Consider the following 20,741-nt stretch of genomic DNA (forward strand, 5'->3'; position numbering starts at 1 on the left):
TCTCGACAGCCCAGCGGCTAAATAAGGGCTAATGTAAATGTTTGATATGTTTGATTGAAGAGATCGAGTAGAGTGGAGAGCCAATGCCGGCTGGATGCCTTATGACCGAGCTGTGGATGCCTGAGGAATGATGTCAGGCGGGACCCACGTGACACACCCACAAAGTCGAAATTTCCAGTTTTCGGATTTCCCTTTTAAACTTCCTGACAAACAACGAACAAGTCGGTGGAACGAATGATGAAAAACAGTGAAGATCCTTCTCCGCGCAGACGCAGTCAATCAGATGTCCCGAGTTCGTCATCGCTAAGCGGGCTCTGCATCTCTGCGTCGTTCGGGACAAGGATCTTTTTCCCCTTTCTGGTTACTTGTTGCTCTTCGCTGTAGAAAACTCCCAACAACCGCGCCAACAATGTTACACTTCCTCCGACAGCGCAGTGGAAAAAGGTACTGTTGTTCTCGCTCCTTTCTCCTTTTTTTTTTTTTTGTTTTGTGTTGCCTGTCCATTCCAGAAGATGAACCCTTTTATGTGAGATTCGCGTTCCAATAATGGGCCGGATATGACTATTACAATACACTGAAAATTCTGATCCTGGAATGACGGCGACTTGATTTGATCTGTCGGTTGTTTACTTTGCAATAAACTCATTGCTAACGTTTATTGTCTAGGTATTCTCTTGAGAAAACAGAACTCGCATTGTCGCTAGATAGACATAATAATAATAATAAAATGATTCTCTTGACACTTGGTCACAATGAAAAAAAAAATCCACAACACATAACTCCGCAGATGCATATCGATCGCCGTAGCGCAGTATTTACTTCGTAGTACAAGCTGTACACGATACTTCCAGAGCATCTATCTATCCCGATCTTCAACTCGACGCTTTCTTTCTCCCTTGCTCGGACTCCCGGCTTTCTTCAAGAGCCTGCCGAACCCAGGCCGGCTGGTCAGCGGGAGGTCTCGGACGGGAGGCCGGTGTAGGACTCGCCGACGAAACCTGGGCTTCGCGACGAGCGCTGCGGATGGAGCTGACGCAGTAGGTGGTGAGGAGGATGGCCATGGTGAAAGCGGCTATGGGGGCATTGAGGGACTGGAGGTGGGTTAATTCTTGTCTAACTTTGTATAAATGTGTTTACGTTCAACGTGGGAAGCGAATGCATGTTACATGTTTATGGGGAATGAACTTAGAGAGAAGAGATCAAATAATATAAGATAGAAAGACTTACGCCCGACGTTCGACCCAAGGTCTTCTTGGACATGGTGCAAGCCCGTGGTAGGACCGTAGGAGTTCCCGTGACGCGAGAAGATTATCAGATGGAGGGCGACGAAGAGGCGGCCTGATAAGGTATTGATTACAGGGCGCGTTACTGCTCGGAGTTCCTTCCCGTTGGTTGCGACAGGGATGCAACTGCCGTCTATCGGGTAAGCGACGTTTCGTACGAACCGCCGGGGCTGGACTGCCTTTCCTTTACTAATTCTTTCCCTTTTCCTCGGAGCATCCGTTCGCGGTCCCCCGCCTTCAATTGCGCTCCAGGGAAGACGTGGCCGTGGTTGATGTCTGAAATGCCATTGTAATGAATGATAGTTGAGCTCTGCTCGAATCATAGACACTCATCAAATCCACTTGACCAACCGTGAAGTCAGAAGAAGTCCAGGTAACCGGACTTCGAGCTCGGGGGAACGTCATCTCCGAGGCCGGACCCGCGGAGGCAACGGGGTTTCCGAAAGCGGACTAGCGCCGAAGGGCGAGGAATAATCAATCAATGAATTAATTCGATCGATCTTTCATCGACATCACATCCAACTTTACTAAACCTACCTAACCTCGGGCATCTCCTCTTCCATTTTCTTTCCCTCTCTATCATCCATCTCACTACCCGATATACTTCATCGCCTCTGACGGCTTTTTGAATTGCGTTCTCATCACCAACGATACCCTTTTTCTACTCCGCTCTCTCCTAATTCTTCACATCCATCATCATGTTCCGTCGTCTCGTCACAGTCGCCCCTCGCTCCGTCGGCACTCTCGTGTCGCCTCGCATCACACCGGCCCTGTCTGGCCTGCAAACGCAGCAGCCCATCTTCCGCGCATCTCCCGCTCCTCAGCGAAGGGGCTACCACGAGAAAGATAAGTCGCCCGGTCGCTCTTCACAGGGATCTCTGAGGACGCGTTGCCACCGACGGTCCAAGGAACCCTCAAGCCCTCCCAACATCCCCTTATATCCCTTCGAAAGGAAAACGACCCGAGGAAAATACTGACCGTCTTAGCACTGCTCGACCACTACAACAACCCGCGAAATGCCGGATCCATGAAGGTCAGCGAGGACGTCGGCAGCGGCCTCGTCGGTGCTCCCGCCTGCGGTGACGTGATGAAGCTCCAGATCCGTGTCGACAAGGACACGCACACGATCAGCGACGTCAAGTTCAAGACTTTCGGCTGCGGTAGCGCCATCGCTAGCTCCTCTTATCTCACCGAGTTGGTGCGCGGCATGACTCTTGAGGAAGCCGGCAAGATCCGCAACACCGATATCGCCAAGGAACTGTGCCTTCCCCCTGTGAAGTGTATGTTGATAATCTATTTTTTTTTTCTTCGTTTAGGATCAGGAACTGTGACTAACCAGAACCGAAACAGTGCACTGCTCCATGCTTGCTGAAGATGCTATCAAGTCGGCCATCTCGGACTACTACACCAAGAACCCCAAGGCTCGTTCGACCAACCTCGGTGGCACCGGTGCCTCCATGCCTCAGGTTGAGGTTGAGGTTGAGAAGACTGGCGGTGCTGCTGCCAGCCTTTAAAAATTTTATCCAAACCAAAAAAATATACCAAAAAAAAGATTGAAATTCTCAAATCTTACCCAAAAACACCACCCAACCAAAAGACAACCGTGTTGTGAAAGGAACAAGGCGATACCAAATATGATTCCCTGATTGTGTTGAATTTCTTCTTTCTTTTCCCATGTTCCAAACTCAGATTGGAATTCGTTTCACTTTTCTTGAATGATGTACAGATTTTTGCACTTATTCTTCGAATTTTTTTTTAATACTTCGCGCTGGCAGATTGACGCAGGCAATGAATGCAAGGCGAAACCAGAATATACCTAGCTTCGTGTTTTATTTGCCTGTACTAGTTACTTTCAATTGAATGAATGTCTTCGCTTGCGTGTTGTGATGATTCATCCCGTTCTTTCTGCGATACTGGCGTTATTGTACTTGCAATATCATTTGTAGATTTTATACACATCAGGAAATTCACCTCTCTTTCTTTCTTCCTTCAGTAACTAAGCACTTGTTCTGAGAATAACAAACGGCCACCGCATAAGATAGTTATTGATTTATCCATTCTATTCACACGACAGTGGGATTGCCCACTACTGCCTGCTGACTCGGTATCTATATATGGTACATACAACATTTTATTGAAGGAAAAACCAAACAAGTCAAACGGCAGGGGAGAAGTATATAAAAAGAAAGACAAGCAGGGCGAAGATCAAGGCGAGGGTTCAGAATTGGAAAGACGGACAAAAAGAGGGAAAAAAAGAGAAGGAAAGAAAAAGAAAAAAACGCCATCTGATGCACAGATTCTACCCACCCGTGCCAATCTATCAAACCATAAAACTACAATGAAATAAACCAAAAAGAAAAATAGAAATAAGAACGCAAGAGACAAAAAAGGGGAATGTATACAAAAAAGTTGACTATTTAAATGCCCCGTCCCTACCAAAGTTGAGCGAATCGCGACTTAAGAGACAGCAGGGTCTCGTAGACGGACAACTTCAGCTCGACGCGAAGGAATCCGGTCCAGGCACGGAGAAATCGGAGGAAGTTCCCGATGCGCAGGATCCCGCCTGTCTCGTTGATCGACTCCATTTGCTCCTCGAACACCGTGCGCGTGGCGTAGCGAGCGAGGATCAGGAACGTGCGGACGGGACCCTGTCGGGTGTGAAGGTTTTCGTCAAGGCTGCGGGCTGAAGGAGGTCGATGTTAGGATATAGCGCAGGGCGTAAAAAGGAATAGTGGGGGATGAACTTACTGAGGTCGTTGGTCTTGAGAATCAAAAGGATGATCCGGGGAACTTGACCGAGCAATTCGACCAGCTGCTGCAACATGCCCTCGCTAAGGGCACCGGACATGCTGTCACGCTCGGCGTCAGTGCGTTGAGAGACGATGTTCTTATTCGTAACCTTGGTGTAGTCTCGGCCGGTGATGGCGCTAGCAAAGAGCGGGAACTGCTCGTCGGTGATGCCGGCCACCTTGCGTGCATACTCGCGCATACGCCCTTCGTCCGCTTCGATGACTGCTAGCCACATCTTGGCGTAGTTGCGGCGCAATTCGCGAGGGATGTCGCGGTAGAGACCATGGTCGTAGAGGATGATCTCGAAGCCGTGACGTCGACTTGGGTTCTTTCGGATGGCGATGTTTCCGCCGTGAGGATCACAGTGCAAAGGAGCATTGTCACCAAAGATCATCTCGTTAAATATATGTGCCAGTGTCGCGGAGACTTCGTCCCGGTTGATGTGGTTGGAGTCCAAGTACTCCAGGTCATCAGGCCGGTTACCAGAGATAAATTCCATCACGAGGATCCGTTTCTGAGCCCACATAACTATAGTGCCATTAGTCTAAGCCATGCAAATATAAAAAGGACGGCCTACCATCCGGGATAACCAATGGAGCATCCGAGTGTGCCTTGAAGTACTCGCTGGCTCTCGTAGCATTGTCCGCCTCCATGCGGAAATCTAATTCCTGAGGCAAGGAGAAATCCATTTCCTTTGATAGCCATTCCAGATCATATTCGGGGAAGAAGCGCTTCAGCATCGAGAACGTGAACCGAGTCAAGGCGAGGTCCAAGGGTACCCATTCTGCCAACGCCGGATGTTGCACCTTCACCGCGACTTTCTGGCCGGTCTCTCTCAGCGTACCGATGTGGACCTGGGCCAGAGACGCAGCGCCGATGGGTTCCGAGTCAAAGGAAGAGAAGAGCTCGTCGATGCGACGGCCTGTGTCCGCCACAAACATCTGCTCGATGGATTCGATCGACGAAACGGGGCACTTGTCCTGCAGCGGAATAAAGGTCGTGGTCCACTCCAATGGAAGCAAATAACCCATGCTGCTCAGATGTTGTCCTAGTTTGATGAATATGGAGCCGTTCTTCTCGAGAACTCGCAGGGTTCGTTCGGCGCATCGTTTGTGGCAAGCCCGGATGTTTTCACTCCGTTCTTCGGGCGACGAGGTTTCTTGCTTGAGGGTGACTCGGTAACTGGTGAGGACAAGTATGTATGAGTGGACACGGAGCACCATATAGCAGAGCGCAACACCAGCTTCAAAACTTACTCGTTGATACACACCGCCAATGTCCCAACAACCCTCCCCGTTCTCTGCGCGGCGCGGTAGATATGCTGAGCGTCATCCGAGAACACCACCGCGCCAACAACCAGCGTTCCGCCAATGATCGCATATTTCACAAGCCTCTTCTGCGATCCACCCGAACCCGTGTCTTTGCCGGCATTACTACCGACATTTCCCAACAAAGTCGCCGTTTTCGAGGAGAAGGGAGCGCGTGGCGTAAAGGGCCCGGCCTGTCCCGAAGCGCGGTATCGACATGATTCCCGAAATCCTGGTGCAGATGAGGAAATCGACTTGCGAATTATCGTAGGAGCTCGTGGTTGTAGCAACGACAAGCTGGGAGGAGCGTGAGTAGAAGTTGAGTATCGAAGGGCCGTTGCGGGATCAAAATTGGATGCCCGCAGCGGAGCGCGGAGCGCTGCCCTCATACCGGTTCCAGGGCAATGCCGTCCGGAGAGCGACCGGAAACAAAGATCAAAGAACAAAAGAAAAAGGTTGGTAGCAAAGACGCAGTTAATTGCGTTGCTAACAGCAGGCCATGGTTGTCCGCCGAAGTACGGAGGTCAAGAAGAGTGAACTAGCGGGAACGGAAAGGGCACGAGAGAATCCCGATTTGCTCCATCACTTGCCGCTTTAAGTCAGGCCGAGGCCGAGCCAAACACATTCAAAACTGGTCTACTGGCATGTCTACGTCTGAAGGAACACAAGTACGTGGAGCCAAATATCTCCTCTCATTTTCAGAATCAGGCAAATGGATGCTCAGGAAACAGTCCAAGAACACCTGCCCCCGTCTTTATATCCAGTACCCAGGGAGGAAGACCAACACTATAAACACAACGCCAAAGCGCCAGCACCATGCAATATTGACAGCTACAATGTCCAGGTTCCACACAGAGACCGGAAAAGCATATGGAGATGGAAGATGCAGAAATGAGGAAAGCGTATCTGTAGAGCCTAGTCTGCATCGGTTGGTGCCGTACGCCGTCGTCTGGGGATGATCGATGGCCGACGGGACACCGAACTTGATGGTCGAGGATTGTCTTCGGGTAGAAAGTCGACATGGGACATGCGATTGTCGGAAATCCCTCGTGACAGCCGGTGTCTCGACGCACCGGAGCCTCCATTCAGTCCCGCTGCGAGACTAGGGTTGGCGCCGTCCCTACTCCCCGGCCGGAGTGCCAATGCTGAGCCGCTGAGAGCGTTTCGCGGATGTCTTTGGCTTTCTCTGCCCTCGTAGTATGCCTTGGACTGGCTAGACCGGTTGAACTGGGGGGTGGTGGGACTGGATTGGCTGGTGAGCAAGCCCGGTGGCGTGGTGGATGTGCTCATCCGTCTCACGCCCGGCTTGCGTTTGCCGAGACTGTAAGCTTCGCTCCTCTCGTTAGACTTGATAAGCTTCCCGGCCATGTCTCTTACGAGAATGGCAGGATCGTGCTCGAGCTCTCCAATTGCGTCCAAAAGACCGTATTTGGCGAGAAGTCCGCCTTGCTCTTCGCTAGAATCACAAATGCTGGATATGATCCGGAGTAGGTTCAGCCTCACGGCAGCTTTGGTATGGTGCAACTTCTGGTCAATACGAGTAAACAGATCTGGCCGAGCGAGAGTCGAGGCAATCGGAGGACTCAATCTCAGAAGCTTTTGCAAAGGCTCTAGGAGATTCTCAAATGCGTTGGCTTTCGACAAGGTCAGACAACGGATGATTGCATCGGTGAAAGAGAGCTTGTCATAGCGATTCTCTAGTAGATGCTCCTCAACCTTGGCCGTCTCTTCTTGAAGCCTGTTCATAGAGATCAAGATTAGCTATATGCAGGCTTGATTCCAGCGGGTGCATACTGACCAAGTGAATATGGCATCCAATGCCGTAACCTGCCAATACGGGTCGGATAGTAAGGATATGTAGAACGCAAGACCTTTATTGCGCCACAGCTCCCGCCGCCCAACTTTGCCTGAATGCGCCATGTCGCAGAGAATGGGCAATGCAAATTCCTTTAGTGGCCGCTCAGTCTTCACGATTTTTTGGAGCAGTGGCACGATGCCATTCAAGGCTGCGTCCTCTTGCCGAGACTTGTTCAAGCGGCACATATTATAGATCGTATTCAGGATCTGGTTCGACACTTCTCGGAAATGCGGGCGTTTAATGGTGGACCTCAGTAGATCCGTTAACACGTCAATTGCATTCGAATTCTGAAGTGAGTCAAGTGTTGTGGACAGCATGGACAAGTTCTTGATAAACTTCAACATGGTGATCTGATGCGCTGGTGTCATGCGCCTCAATTCTTTCAGTACCCCTTTGGAAAGAGCTGTCAGTGTAAATTTCAATGGCTATCAGTCCTAAAGAAGTCTTACTGTGTAGGACCGTTCGCTCGGCGACCATCTCCTTGACATGGTTCTCTGCTTGGGAGAAAATGAAGAAGATGTTTGCAATACGGCCTTCGACGACCTCGGCCAACGCTCCGTCCTCATCCAAAACCCGACTGAGAACGAGGGACAGAGGGTCTAAAACAGAATTCCGCGATAGAATTCGACAAAAGTCATTTTTGGGTGTTGAGCCCTAGAGAGCTTGTCAGTTCGCGCGCCAACATTCATTGCTGGAAGTTCTTACCTGAAGTTCGAAGACACTCCAGATGCCGTTCACACCAATCAAGACAAGGTCTCGCTCATCTTCGTAATCATCCTCTAAGAACTCCACCAGCACGTTCAGTCCTCCTGCACTGACGAACATCTGTAGTGTAAGTGTAGAAGTCTGATACATCTGCTGTACAAATGCCGCGGCTTCGAGTCGAATCTCTCGGGGGTATTTCTTTGATGCGAATTCGTTGATGATAGGTATACCTCCCACAAAGCAGAGGTTCTCCTGTATCTCGTAGTCGTTGAAAATGATCGCATTTACAATCCTCAGGAGGCATAGGATTATGTCTCGTCGACGACACATATCGAGGATCTCAAGAATTGGCAGCATCCCGTGGGCGCTGATAATGATGTTTTTCGTTTCCGGTAGATCACAGAAGACTGTCAGCAGTTGCTCCGAAATCTCCCCGAGAACATCTTCGTCCTGCGAAGTTTTGAGAGAGCTCACAAGCCCCTCGACCTGGTTGCGAAGTCGAGCATGCTTGTCACGGGCTATGTTAGCTTCCAGGTCCATTTCATCCAGCCCTTCCTCCAGCTGGGCGAAGGGATCATCCTCATCATCCTGGTCCCCGAGCCAGGAATTGTTGGACAGCTTCGAGTTCAGCATCAACGTGCTTGGGTCTGGGCGTCGATCATTTTCGGATTTATCCAAAGTAACTACACCTGTGCCTAGGATATCGGAGAAATCCTCATCGGTCTCATTCTCCGTGAAACGCTGGATCTCTATTGCTGATCGGTGGCGCTTGACTGAAATTTGTTTTCTAAGCTGGGGCTGCTGATCTCCCCTATCCTCGGACCGGGGTTGATATCGCACTATCTCTTTCGAGGCCATGTCTTCGAACATCGCAGCGTCTTCGTCCACCTCCTAGTGGGTGTTAGAAGAACCATAGTCTGGTAGATTAGAGAATATTACTCACCTGAAAAGCGCCCAGCTTACGGTCTAGGACGTCCTCGTTGGCCCTGATTAGATCCGAATAATCTTCGACTGAGTTTTCCTTGTAAAACGACGCTGGGCGTGGCTGCCTCATGGGTGGCACCGGATTCGGATTTAGGATCGGTACGTTTTGCATAGGCGCGAATGTGCCGTTAGCAAAGTTATACGGCGAGCGATTCTGTGGTTGCCCGCCTTCGGTGGTTGTTCGTTTCGGCGGCGAAGGGCGGATGGTCTCTAGGGGATCTAATTCTCCAGAATTGAATGAGCCCTGGAAGGAGTCCTCAAATTCATCGAAGCTATCCTCTGACCTCAATACCGTCCCATCAAGAGATGCGAACGCTTTGAGCTTCTCTGAGGACAGCATCCCTCCGAAGTTATCCTGTGGCCGAAGGTGAGGCAATTGCAAAGCGCTGGGAGAAATGGCTGTGGCGAAGTCATCGTCCCAATTGTCCTCTTCCGGAGAGATCGGAGACCGAAATTGATCCGCCACATGGGTAGCAATTGGCGACGGAAGGGAGTCTTTAGTCGGCGTATTTCGAGACGAAGGTAGGCCCCCGGAGTATTGAGGTTTTCGGAGGGTTCCTGCACTCGGTGAACGTAGGGCCTCATTCCACTCCTGAACACTTTTCACGGCTTCCTCGTATTCCGTTGATTTCTTAGGGACCACCGAATCCGATCGACGTGCATTGACTATCCATGGATGTTTAAGCAGTTTCTTTGCCGAGACACGAAGGTTAGGGTCCTTTTGGAAGCACTGCATCAAGAAATCCTTGACGGCCTAGTTTCCTTGTCAGAGGCCGAAACCATCGATCGCCTTCTATACCAGTATGGACGAAAGAAAGAAACTCACCGGTGAGGCACCTTGCGGTAGCGGGGGGTGATCATCGTTCACAATACGAAAAAGAGCAGGCATGGGTTGGAGGTTATAATAAGGAGGCCTTCCCTCTAGCAGCTCAATCACAGTACAGCCAAGACTCCAGATATCAGAGGCCGTCGTTGCACCAGAAAGTTCAATCACCTCAGGAGCCATCCAGTAGGGTGTGCCGACAACACTGGACTCGCTGAGCCCGGTGGTACGGCTAGCCACTCCGAAGTCTGCAAGTTTGACTAGGCCCTGTTTCGTCGTGAGAATATTGGCACCCTTGATGTCCCTGTGTATCACACCTTGCTCATGGAGATACAAGAGACCGTGAAGCACTTGCGACATGTATAGACCCACAAGATTTTCTGGGAAACGACCGAAGTTCTTCGCAATTGAGTGAAGGGAGCCATTCTCGCAATATCTGACGCCATTAGCGATGCAAACTCGCAGTACCGAGCTGGGGAGGTGGGCATACTCGAGGATTATATTCAAAGTTTCGACAGACTTCACGAATCCTTGGTACTTGACAATGTTCGGATGCTGGAGAGTTTGTCAGCTACTACTCTGGGGGCCATCTCCAAACTTTAGTCAGATGCTAAATCTCACATCCAAGTTCTTCAGGAGATCGATCTCCAGCTGCGGCACACCAAATTAGCAGACACCCGGATATCGGGGATGGAAGTACGGTACCATAATAACCCGCAGCTCACTCTTGGGAAGGTCTACGAGCTTGATTTGCTTGACAGCAACGGTCTCCCCGGTGTTCCAGTTGAGAGCCCTATAGACCGACCCAAATGCGCCCTTCCCCAGACAGTCCCCCAGTTGCTTCGGTATGTCAGCGGGCCGAATCTTTGTTTGGAGAGAAACCATGGGTCCAGGTCCATACATAATCCTTGAGTTCCGCAACATCCTTGGCTGATGACTTAATAACCCGGTCGTCCTTTGCTTTATCTTCTCTTTTCGATGGGCTGGAGCCGAGTCTCGCTATGCGTGTTTTGGCGGGGGTATTCGGGGTTTTAGAGGATGGAGGAGGCCCCTCGTTCCCCTCGTTGGCTCGAGAGACCATCGTCGGGCAAGGTAGTGAATCGGCTTCCCCCCTCGTTTTTCGTCGGATCGGTTCAACCTATTCGAGTTTTCTCGGAATGCAGGGGTTCGGGTTAGGAACGGCAGGTGTGGACAGGCAGGAGCCAGGGGATCGATCGAAATCATTCATGTCAGCCGAGCCTGTTTATTTTGGGTGTGAATTGTCAGTCATCGCGAGAAAAAAGCACACCAGAAAGCACCGGCAGTGATCGTATCCACCGAGGGGGAATTATGGCATGATCACCGCTGGATTCGGGGGAAAAGAAGAAAAAAAAGCAAAAAGCAAAAAGCGAAAGAGCCATACAGGAGGAAATCGTGCTCTCACACCCATAGAGCCGCGTTCGACCAACGCGTCGCTCCTCATTCGAGATTTGTCGCTGGTAGAATCCGGGTGGGACTTGAAATTAGTCGATAAAACCCACCGATATCGACGGACAAGATCGATCCAACAAGATATGGCAGCTACCGTGGTGGCTGCGGAGGGAACAGCAGCAAATTGAAGAGTGTTTTGAACTTTCCCCTTCTCCACCGGCGGTTTGGCGCATGACGCAGCGACCGGCTTCTTCTGTATCTCCGATCAGCCTTATCGAAAAAAGCCGATCTGTTTTATTTTTTTTTTTCGGCCAGATTGCTTCGCTCCCCACTTTGGTTTGACTCGAGCTGTCTCATATTTACTACGGAGTACGGAGTAGATCCTAAATTAATCTTGGTTCATTGTATGTACATGATTAGTAACCCTTGATATGCTCATGATTGAGCTCCGCAGATGCAGCAACATCCAAGTAGGATTCTTCCCATAACATTATTACAATTGGTAGAAGGTTAAGATGTATATACAAATTATTCCGATGCTGCTGCTACGGTTGCCGCCATCGAGATGACTACCGCATGGCTCATGACGACGTTTTGGCCTCCCGCAGATGCCGGAGGACATCCGACACAAGGTAAAGACTGCCCGCAATGACGAGCGGATTACCATTAGCCTCCCTCGAAGCATAATCAATAGCAGCGACAATGTCCTTCCCAAACGACTGGACTTCTCCGATCCCCGGGAAAGACCGAACGCAGGTGGCGAGCTCTTCGGGCTCAACTGCTTTGACCCACGGCATCCCGTCAACGGGCCCAAATGCCGTTGTGACGACACGGTCGCCCTCTTTGATAATGGAACCGAACAGCTCGGGTATGTCCTTCCCACGAGAAGCTGCAATGACCCAGGTGACGTTCCCTGCTTGTGGACGGAGCCTGCGGTCCACATATTGCCTAAGGACTTCGGCGGATTGGGTATTGTGCGCACCGTCTAGTAGAATAGGTTCTTCCCGAGCAATAAGAGGCGCTAGAGAGATACTTTGTAAGCGCCCTGGCCACTCCACGTTCGAAAGATGTGGAAGTAGTGAATCAAGCCCGAAATCGGGACGTAGCTTCGGCAAGGCAAACTTGAGAGCTGAAACGGCGCAGCACATGTTGGCCTGCTGATGCGGCAAGAGGTCAAGTTTTGAGAAGAGTTGACCAAGCGACGGAGAGTGTTCATTCGGGGTTTCCGGGTGAGTGTAAGTTGCATCGATGTTGAGTTCCTTGATACGGTCTTGGAGAGTGGTGATCACCGAGGGGGAGTTCGTGCCGTCCACCACGCACGGAACTCCACGCTTCAAGATGCCAGCCTTCTCTCGGGTAATCTCTTCGATCGTGTTTCCAAGCAGGTTCTGGTGATCTAGCCCTATCTTCGTGATCACTGACACGAGGACATCTTTCAGGATATTGGTCGCATCCAACCGCCCGCCCATGCCAACTTCCACTACTCCGACCTCAACCTGTTCATGGTGAAAAATTTCAAAGGCCGTTGCAGTCAGCAACTCAAACTCGCTGGCCCCAATCCCCAGGGACTGATCCCGCTGTTTGACCTGGGCCTCGATCTGGCGGAAAAGAGATTCTTGGACAACTCTTTCGCCGATTGTGATGCAGTCCCATCGGTCGACTAGGTGCGGGGATGTAAATCGGCCACAGCGAACGCCCCCGGAAGTTAACAGATGCGATAGATACGCGCTGATCGACCCTTTGCCATTCGTTCCCGCGATGTGAATGGCTTGCCAGGACAACGACGTCTGCTGGACAAGACGGGAAATGCGACTCAGGCCGAGCTCAATCATCCCTCCAAGTATGTGATCTTGATGACAGGACGAGAGGTGGTTATGTCATAACCCGGGGTAAGGTACTTTTGATTTTATAGAAAATCGACCAAACCGCTGGTCAGTGATTGGATAAGAGAACAAAGAGCCAGAGAGAATAGGCAGGTAACTACTGCAAACCCTTTATAAGGCCGGTCACAAGCGACGCTGCCCTTTTCCCGACGAAAACTCCGCCGATCCTTGGAGTTTCCCGAAGTCGCTGCGATAAGGGCGATACGCGATAAGGCCGTGACTTATGCATGCCTCAGGCGGCTAACCGTCGGTGTTATTCCTATTCGGGAAGGGTTGTTTTTCGAGGACGGCGTTAAAAAGACGAACTAAACACGCTGTGTGACTTAAGAGTCGTTCCGTCCTCCTTCAAGTCATCGGACGGTGGAGAGAGAGTCCGTCATCGGATTCTATTCAGTTATCGCTGTCATCCCCAGATTTATCTCGACTCGAGTCCTCTCATCGGTGTACACCCTATTCATTATTCTCATACTCATAGCGGCTGTGCTGAGTTGTACGCAGAGCCACGTCCCGTTGCGCCACAACTCCCAGCCTTCGTTCTTCCCTTCTGGGCGCGACCGCGCGATCGGGGGAACGCCTCAGGCGCAAATCTCTTTGCCTCCGCTTTTTACCCTTAAGAGGAAAACCAAATTTTGCCGCTGCTCCATCAACAGAATCCATCTTGTCGCCTCTCCCCCCGCAGCCTCCTCTCCTATAATTCGCGTCACTCTTAGCGTGACTCGGCCCTGGTGTCTATCTGAACATCGGATTTTGTTCCTTTCCCATCCCAAAAGTGGTTGATCCACACAATTCATTTGTAGTCATGGGTATACCGTGAGTTTTGCCCTAGTCTTCCTTGCCATTTAATTTGGAATTTGCTGCTGTCGGGGACTACGCGCGCTGTGTTGCGCTGCCGACATCGCTCTTCTAGCGCACAGGGTCATCATAATGGCTGACTCTTTATAGAATGTTCCGCGAGCACTCCTCTACCGAGGCTGCCAAAAACAATCCTATTAAAGACCCCTGTGCCGCTGCGCGCTCGACAATCCGTCGCCAGGCCACCATTCGGCGTCCTTCGCGTTACAGTAGCTCCTCCGCTTTACGCAGCGCAACCCTGCGCCCTCCCTTCCCTCGCCCCCTCGTGGATGAGATCGAACGAGAAACAAACGGACTCCAGCGCCATGTGCGCTCTCCCGCTCCGAACTCGGGCTCCGGCGACGACCCGTTTGATCTGACCAACGGTCTCACGGACTCCAGCGCTCGGGAGGCTGGTCAGCGGCTGCTGAACGATGTCCTCCGACATAGTCGTCCTGGTCAACGGTTGAGAATTCCGCGTAACACGACCGTTTCGGATCTGTACCGTCGCTCATCCCCTGGCGATGATGTGACACATCGACAAGATCAAGAGTCATCCTCATTTACACCACGTTTCACCCCTGCAGTTGTACACCATCGAACTAGTTCCCCTCAACTACGCCCGGATGTCGTGCGCCTGTCCCCCTTTCCCAGACCCGAGAGCTTTGGCGGGGATGTTGCATCGAATATTCCGCTGTTGCGTCGAGTCGGCCAACGATCCATCAACGAGGCAAGCCGCGCAAGCCGTGAGTCGGTTGTCGATGGTCTTGGAGATCGCGAAAGGAGCATGAGCCCTGACGATGACCATGCAAACGATGCGTGGGAGACGCTTTTGACGACCATCACTCCCGACACCACTCTTCCTAGCGCGAGTTCCTCCTTCACCTCGGCATCGGCTGCCGGAACAAATGCCTCGAGGAACGGGACCTCCAGAAGCTCGACCACGTTCGGCACCCTTCCAAGCTCGTTGGACTCCAACCCGGGAACTGTGCAGATGGTCCTTGACCCCTACCCAGAGTTTCTCAACCCGTGTGATTACTCCAGTTCCTCCGATCCGGAGCTAGAGTCCGACGAAGAGGTCAATCAAAATTCTCTATTCCGACGATATCGGCGACGAATGCGCCAGATCGACATGATGAGACGATCGCACAACATTCAACAACAGTCAACCATGGGCAACCATCCTCCTATTCCTACAATCTCTCTCGCTTTCCCTGATACCTCCGCCGACCCCGATCTTCATCAGATGCAGGCCATACTGGATCGACTCGCTCGCCGGGAGGATATCCCGGACGACTGGTGGGCGGCGGCCGGGCTGTCTCGGACCATCGGTCAAAGGGCTGGTTCCAATGATGAGTCCACCAGTAACACCGACGGTGCGGACGGACCATTGAGACAACCGTAAAAGAAAATTTTACATCATTTATGCTTCTGTGTCAAATATTGAGCTTTTTTGAGAATTCTTATATCTTCTTTCTCCGATCTCGGGGTGTGGGGACTTACTGGGGAATTTCGGCGTTGTTGGGTTCTTTTCAAGCGGTGACTTGCAGTTTACAGCGGAGGGCGAGAGAGCACTCGGCAATGAATAGGGTTATTTCTCATACTGATCGAATTCCTGTATGTATTTTTGTGAGATTTGTCGCGGATCAACAGTTAATAGCAACGTGCCTACAGAGTTTGCAAAACCTCATCAAGGGGCGAAGATCGGATCCTGCAAGGCTTAAACCGTTGCTCTGTGGTATTGGCTCCTAGATCTCATTTATAGAAACCATATGGTGAGACAACAGGAGTGTGGCAATTATAGTCGTAGAAATTGATCGAAAGACAGACAGGACAGGATCCTCGCTGCTATGTTCTTGAGCATATGATCATCGAAAATTTTCTGGGTAGTAACGTTGATGCAATAAAAAAAGGGGTTCCCAGGAACTCAGGTCTTTGCACTCCATTCGAGCGGCCCGGAGTGGAATAACATAACATTTGGCCGAGGGAGACCGGATCATTTGAAGCTCCCCTGTGACGTAGCGGCAGGTAAGGTAAGCCTTGGTCCGCGCTATGATGCTACAGATCGCAAAACCCCACTCCGATGACAAGCCCCGCCGCTTGCCTTTATTTATCTCAATAGGCCGCGGAAGCTTTCTCGCCCCATTAACATATTCTAACATATTTCTTTTGATTGCTTTGCAGGAAATCGGTTGTCTATACTCTATAGTCGTTTCATTGCCTGTACGTCCCGCTGGAACGCGACCTTTCTTTATAGCCGAGCACGCGAACAGCAACGCGGGGTTCCCACCGTTTAACCCCATATTATCCGGTCGTTTACCGCCGTTTGGACTGCTTCAGCTACCGCCGGGCGCATTGGTACCGTTCAAAAAGATGGACTCCCAAGTAGACAGGCTCGTGGATAAGATATGGGGTAAGTAAATTGTCTCAGCCTTGTGCAACTTCCCACCGTTGGCGCATCCAACCCGTTCGCCCGGCCCCCCCCCTCCGGGGCTTCCCTAGTAGCGAATCCCGCAGTTAGGCCAAGACAGATACTAACAGGTCTCCTCAAGGTAAATTTCAATCCACGCCTTCGGATGCCCGTTTGATGATCGGAGTGAGTGGGATCCCGGGGTCCGGGAAGACAGAGCTGGCCAGCACGATGGCCAATCGCATCAACAAACTCTATAGCACACAACACCCCGACGCGCTACCGGTGGCGACGGTCGTCCCGATGGACGGATACCATTACACGCGGGCCCAGCTGGCCGAGATGCCCGACCCGGAGTACGCCGTCGCTCGGCGCGGCGCGGCCTTCACGTTCGACGGGGAGAAGTTTCTGAAACTCGTGCAGGCCCTGCGGGTTCCGTTGACGCCGGAGTCGCAAAGTCTCTACGCCCCCAGTTTCGACCATGCGGTCAAGGACCCCGTGGATGGGGATATTGCCATTCCGGCCAGCCGTAGGGTCATCTTCTTCGAAGGGAATTATCTCAGTCTGAATAAAGAGCCGTGGAACCGGGCTGCGCAGTTGATGGATGAGCTCTGGCTGGTCGAGGTCGACTTCGAGATCGCTCGGAAGAGGCTCGTTTCAAGACACGTCAAGGCGGGGATTGCACAGAACGAGGCCGAGGCGGACAAGCGCGTGACGGAGAATGACCTCGTAAATGGCAAGGAGATCATCGAGGAGCGATTGGAGGTGCAAGAGATCATCTCGAGTAATTATGACTCCGGGTGGGACCGGTAAAAGGGGCGTTATGATGAGGAATTGACGACAATGACAACGAATGGACAAAGATCATGAAGATACAGCTATACTTTTTTTTTTGCTTTTGCAGTTCAGGGACATTTGCATATCCCCATATGTTTAACAAGAGGACAATTAGAGAGATTTCCAGAATATAGAAGTCTACAAGGTGCTCAATTGATGCTGGATAGGGTGGCAGCATGTTGTTTGATCAATTCAGGGAATTTTATAGGACAGTACAGAGTACTCCCGCTATTTGTATAGTTACCTACTCTTTTGAATTAATGGAATGCTCAACGGTAAAGAATCCACCCCATTCTAGCGGATGGGAGCAAGGCACACAAGAAGCGGCAGCTCTAGACGGATTTAGCATGATTAGGATCATCTGCTCATTCCGGTTGCCACAAACCAAGTAGCGAAGTAAGGTCAGCACCTAGCACCTTACCTACACCGGCAAGGGCCTCCAATTTCCCGCGCTGAGCGTTCAGGAGCATCAAGCAAATTTGATATTACCTTACCGGATTGATACCGCGCGTGTTACGCTGCAAAAAACCAAACACCCGGGGTGTGGTTGCAGCTGACCTGACCTCTTGAAAGTGGGTCCCGCGAGCCGAAAACGCTTATTAAGCAGGATTTGGTCACGTGACGTTCGCACCACCAAATTTTTTCTTTTCAATTCGCACGACCTCTTACACCACCTTACCTTCGTATTCAACCCACCTTCTTCGACCCCCCCCTTCTTTCTTTCTTCAATAAAGCACTTTCCAAACACTTATAAAGCCCTCTGATACACTCTTCATTACAAATACTCATTTACCGCTCCGCAACCGCTTCGGAGCCGCCACGATGGCAAATCTGGCGAAAAATGTGAGTAACCGCTTATCAAGCGCTTTCGAAGCAGTTGTTTTAACTTTTCCCCTCAGAAGTGGTACTGCTGGTATCTGCGTATGGTGCCCACTGGGCAGCTCACCCTCCCCCCCTACGAAACGGTAAGCCTTATTTTCGCCTTCTTTCTGTCTGATTCCTACCTCATTCCGTTTTCCATTTGAGCAATCTTTTCGTGGAAAGGATACTTGAAAGGGAGGGAAAGATTGCTTGAAAAGTGCTTTTTAAGCACTTGAGTGAAAGCGGTTTGAAACCTTTCAGAAAGGGAACTGAGAAGTGCTTTATAAGTACTTCGAGGAAACCTTTTGTTTCCAGCCTCTCAAGTATTTGCTAACTGATTTGGAACTGCTTAGGATAGTGCCGGCAACCTGATTATCTACTACGGAGAGCTTTTTTGCCGGAAGGAGGATTGCGCCAAGGGCCAGGTGAAAAAAAAATAAAATGATTTTAACTGTTTGCTAACTGCTTGTCAACTGCTTAGAGGAAATACACGGCTACCAATAACCTTCGCACCCACCTCAAAGCGCATGAAAACATCAGCCTGGCAGAGGATAACAAGGGCGGTCGGGTCGGACAGAAGGAAATGGATCGGTCCATCAGTACGGATATTCAATATGATTACAACTGATTCTCAAGCACTTGCTAACTGCTCTACAACTGCTTAGAATGGTACAAGGACCTTTTTTCCGGTGAGGAGCCCCAGCTTGAGGAAGGTACTGGCGGCGGCAGTAGCGGCGGCAGATTTGGTTCTGGCAATGCCTCGATTCCCCTGCCAGCTTTGCCCCTGACTAAAAAGGACGGAAAGGTAAGATTATAACCACTCATTAACTGCTTGGCAAGCGATTAATGACTGCTTAGGTTCATATCACGGACATGCGGAAGCTGGTCAGAAATATGGGCAAAAAGATTCCCTGCGGCAGTTGTGGCGACCGTAGAAATTGTTGCAAAGATATCAATCTTTGCGAGCATTTCTTGTTGTTTAATTGCGACAAATTGGCCCCGGCTACCCACAACGATGAGCAGGAAAATGCTGGCGTCAATGCCGAGGAAAACGATGCTTGAAAAAAAAAATACCAGGGATCAAGTGCTTGTTAAGCGGTCTCCAAGCGGTTACAGGAGTTCGGGGGAATTTTCTTTTTTAAAAAAACAGGCGCTTTGGAAGTGTTTTTTAAGTGGTTTGCAACTGGTTACGTGAACTAGGGAGGCGTTTTGATTTGGCCAAGGGCCCAGGATTTTAAGCATTTTTTTTTGGGGGGAAAAACATGGCCGTGGTTAGTTAGTTCAAGTGAAGCAGTTGAGAAGTGCTTCTTAAGCACTTGAAAAACTTCCTTACCAAAAAGTAGATTATCACCTCAAGTAGTTTATAAGTGCTTAGATGGAATCATTCCTTTACCGAAGCTCGATATATCATAGAATATATATCTGTTATATTTAGAAGGGTCCGCCACTAAAATGCTTGCAAGGGACCCCTTAATCAGTTATAAAGCGCTTACGGTCAAGGAAATATATTTCAACCTAGCAAAAGCACTTAGAAGCTGCTTAATAAGTATTTATATCATCTTGCAACTGGCGCCGGCGCTCAATAAGATTCAATTCCAACTCTTCATTTCGTAGCTGTTGCAATCGCGTCTCTTCCTCCTGCTTTCGTATATCAGCTTCAAGCTTTTTAAGCTCAAGTTCCTGACGTTTCTGCTCGGCCGAAAGGGTATTGGTTGAAGCGAGACGACGAAGATTGGTGGTTGATCGAACGGATCTAAGTACTTATTAGGCGCTTGCTAAGTACTTGTGCAGGGGGGAAATATACTCGCTGTCTCTACTACGCCTTGATGATTGAGACCGTGACTGAGAGACGGCCTGAGATTGAGGCCTTTCTTCAGGGTCATATAATGAACCTTGAGAATTCGATCTAGGGCGTTTGCGGGATCCTAAAGAGGGGGTAAGCACTTGCTAAGCGGTTGATAAGTACTTGGGGGAACTCACGGTAAAGGTGTCTCCGATAATGTGTCTCTATACTAGAGGTTCGCGAGCTATGATGAATATTATATTGATCAAAGTGCAAATATTGCTCAATATCATTTTGATCAAGCTTCGCAGAGCTATAGTCTTATTAGTATTATCATAAATACTTGGAAAGTGCTTACTAAGTACTTTCTAGCAGCCTCAGTTAACGGTAAAAACTTTCCTGAGGCATATGACTTTTCATGAGATTGCTCAACCGCATTTGTATGATCGCGAAGGGATTGAAAGAAAACAGGCTTAATTCTTGAACAGGCTTTATTCAAACCTGCTTTAATAATTGGTCGACTTTTGTGTAGAGCCCAATTTCGTACATTGTGATCTTCCAAGGCTGTATAAGCAGTTAGCAAGCGCTTCTCAAGTAGTTAATAAGTAGTTATACTAGTTAATAATCTTATCAACTCATCGTAGTCTTCCTCTGATTTGCATTCAATAAGACTCATCATTCGACTCCATACGCCACTACCATGATTTTGAGTGCCAATCGCAGTCAAAATCGATCGTTGGAAATGGACTTTACAGAATACAATTATATTCTGCAATTGCCATATATAATCTCGATGTTCCGGATCGATTTCAGACAGATATTGCCCCAGACCTATAGAAGCGCTTAGAAAGCATTTGTCAATCAGTTGATAAGTACTTACCAGTATATTGTTTATTATCCATATCAACAATTATACCGTAAATCCCATTGCCATGAATAGGATAGAACTCAACTGGCTTTCTTGTTACCTTTGCAA

At 50.0% G+C, this 20,741-nt stretch overlaps 7 protein-coding genes across 9 annotated transcripts; 3 read left to right on the plus strand and 4 right to left on the minus strand.

Moving 5' to 3' along the window:
• Positions 1-872: 872 nt before the first annotated feature.
• On the minus strand, positions 873-1,260 carry LDX57_006477 (uncharacterized protein; the record flags this gene model as incomplete). Its single annotated transcript, XM_046088185.1, has 2 exons — positions 873-1,091; positions 1,228-1,260. The coding sequence occupies 2 exons, from the start codon at positions 1,258-1,260 to the stop codon at positions 873-875; spliced, it is 252 nt and encodes an 83-aa protein (XP_045944155.1).
• Positions 1,261-1,764: 504 nt separating this feature from the next.
• On the plus strand, positions 1,765-3,259 carry ISU1 (putative iron-sulfur cofactor synthesis protein (Isu1)). The gene is made up of 3 exons (XM_046088186.1): positions 1,765-2,129; positions 2,273-2,563; positions 2,634-3,259. Exons 1-3 carry the CDS (start codon positions 1,982-1,984, stop codon positions 2,795-2,797), a joined length of 603 nt encoding a protein of 200 aa, XP_045944156.1. The 5' UTR covers positions 1,765-1,981; the 3' UTR covers positions 2,798-3,259.
• On the minus strand, positions 3,233-6,052 carry LDX57_006480 (ABC1 kinase family protein). 2 transcript variants are annotated; one of them, XM_046088187.1, is made up of 4 exons: positions 5,330-6,052; positions 4,651-5,255; positions 4,032-4,601; positions 3,233-3,966 (listed from the first exon to the last, which is right to left on the minus strand). In XM_046088187.1, the coding sequence occupies exons 1-4, from the start codon at positions 5,767-5,769 to the stop codon at positions 3,716-3,718; spliced, it is 1,866 nt and encodes a 621-aa protein (XP_045944157.1). In that variant the 5' UTR covers positions 5,770-6,052; the 3' UTR covers positions 3,233-3,715. The 2 variants fall into 2 exon arrangements, with proteins under 2 accessions (XP_045944157.1, XP_045944158.1); XM_046088188.1 differs by having other exon boundaries at positions 4,651-6,052.
• Positions 6,053-6,295: 243 nt separating this feature from the next.
• Positions 6,296-10,831, minus strand: CDC15 (serine/threonine-protein kinase; the record flags this gene model as incomplete). The annotated part of the gene is made up of 10 exons (XM_046088189.1): positions 6,296-7,118; positions 7,179-7,629; positions 7,688-7,892; positions 7,944-8,834; positions 8,887-9,681; positions 9,754-10,186; positions 10,241-10,305; positions 10,372-10,401; positions 10,456-10,590; positions 10,652-10,831. 10 exons carry the CDS (start codon positions 10,829-10,831, stop codon positions 6,296-6,298), a joined length of 4,008 nt encoding a protein of 1,335 aa, XP_045944159.1.
• A 910-nt stretch (positions 10,832-11,741) lies between these two features.
• FOL3 (dihydrofolate synthase) lies at positions 11,742-12,992 on the minus strand (the record flags this gene model as incomplete). Its single annotated transcript, XM_046088190.1, has 1 exon — positions 11,742-12,992. One exon carries the CDS (start codon positions 12,990-12,992, stop codon positions 11,742-11,744), a length of 1,251 nt encoding a protein of 416 aa, XP_045944160.1.
• Positions 12,993-13,397: 405 nt separating this feature from the next.
• LDX57_006483 (uncharacterized protein) lies at positions 13,398-15,555 on the plus strand. 2 transcript variants are annotated; one of them, XM_046088191.1, is made up of 2 exons: positions 13,398-13,853; positions 13,986-15,555. In XM_046088191.1, the coding sequence occupies exons 1-2, from the start codon at positions 13,843-13,845 to the stop codon at positions 15,277-15,279; spliced, it is 1,305 nt and encodes a 434-aa protein (XP_045944161.1). In that variant the 5' UTR covers positions 13,398-13,842; the 3' UTR covers positions 15,280-15,555. The 2 variants fall into 2 exon arrangements, with proteins under 2 accessions (XP_045944161.1, XP_045944162.1); XM_046088192.1 differs by having other exon boundaries at positions 13,398-15,555.
• Positions 15,556-16,247: 692 nt separating this feature from the next.
• LDX57_006484 (kinase-related protein) lies at positions 16,248-17,097 on the plus strand (the record flags this gene model as incomplete). Its single annotated transcript, XM_046088193.1, has 2 exons — positions 16,248-16,287; positions 16,427-17,097. The coding sequence occupies 2 exons, from the start codon at positions 16,248-16,250 to the stop codon at positions 17,095-17,097; spliced, it is 711 nt and encodes a 236-aa protein (XP_045944163.1).
• Between the last annotated feature and the right edge of the window lie 3,644 nt (positions 17,098-20,741).

The sequence above is a fragment of the Aspergillus melleus genome (genome assembly GCF_016097325.1).
Source record: "Aspergillus melleus strain CBS 546.65 chromosome Unknown contig3, whole genome shotgun sequence".
NCBI lineage: Eukaryota > Fungi > Ascomycota > Eurotiomycetes > Eurotiales > Aspergillaceae > Aspergillus > Aspergillus melleus.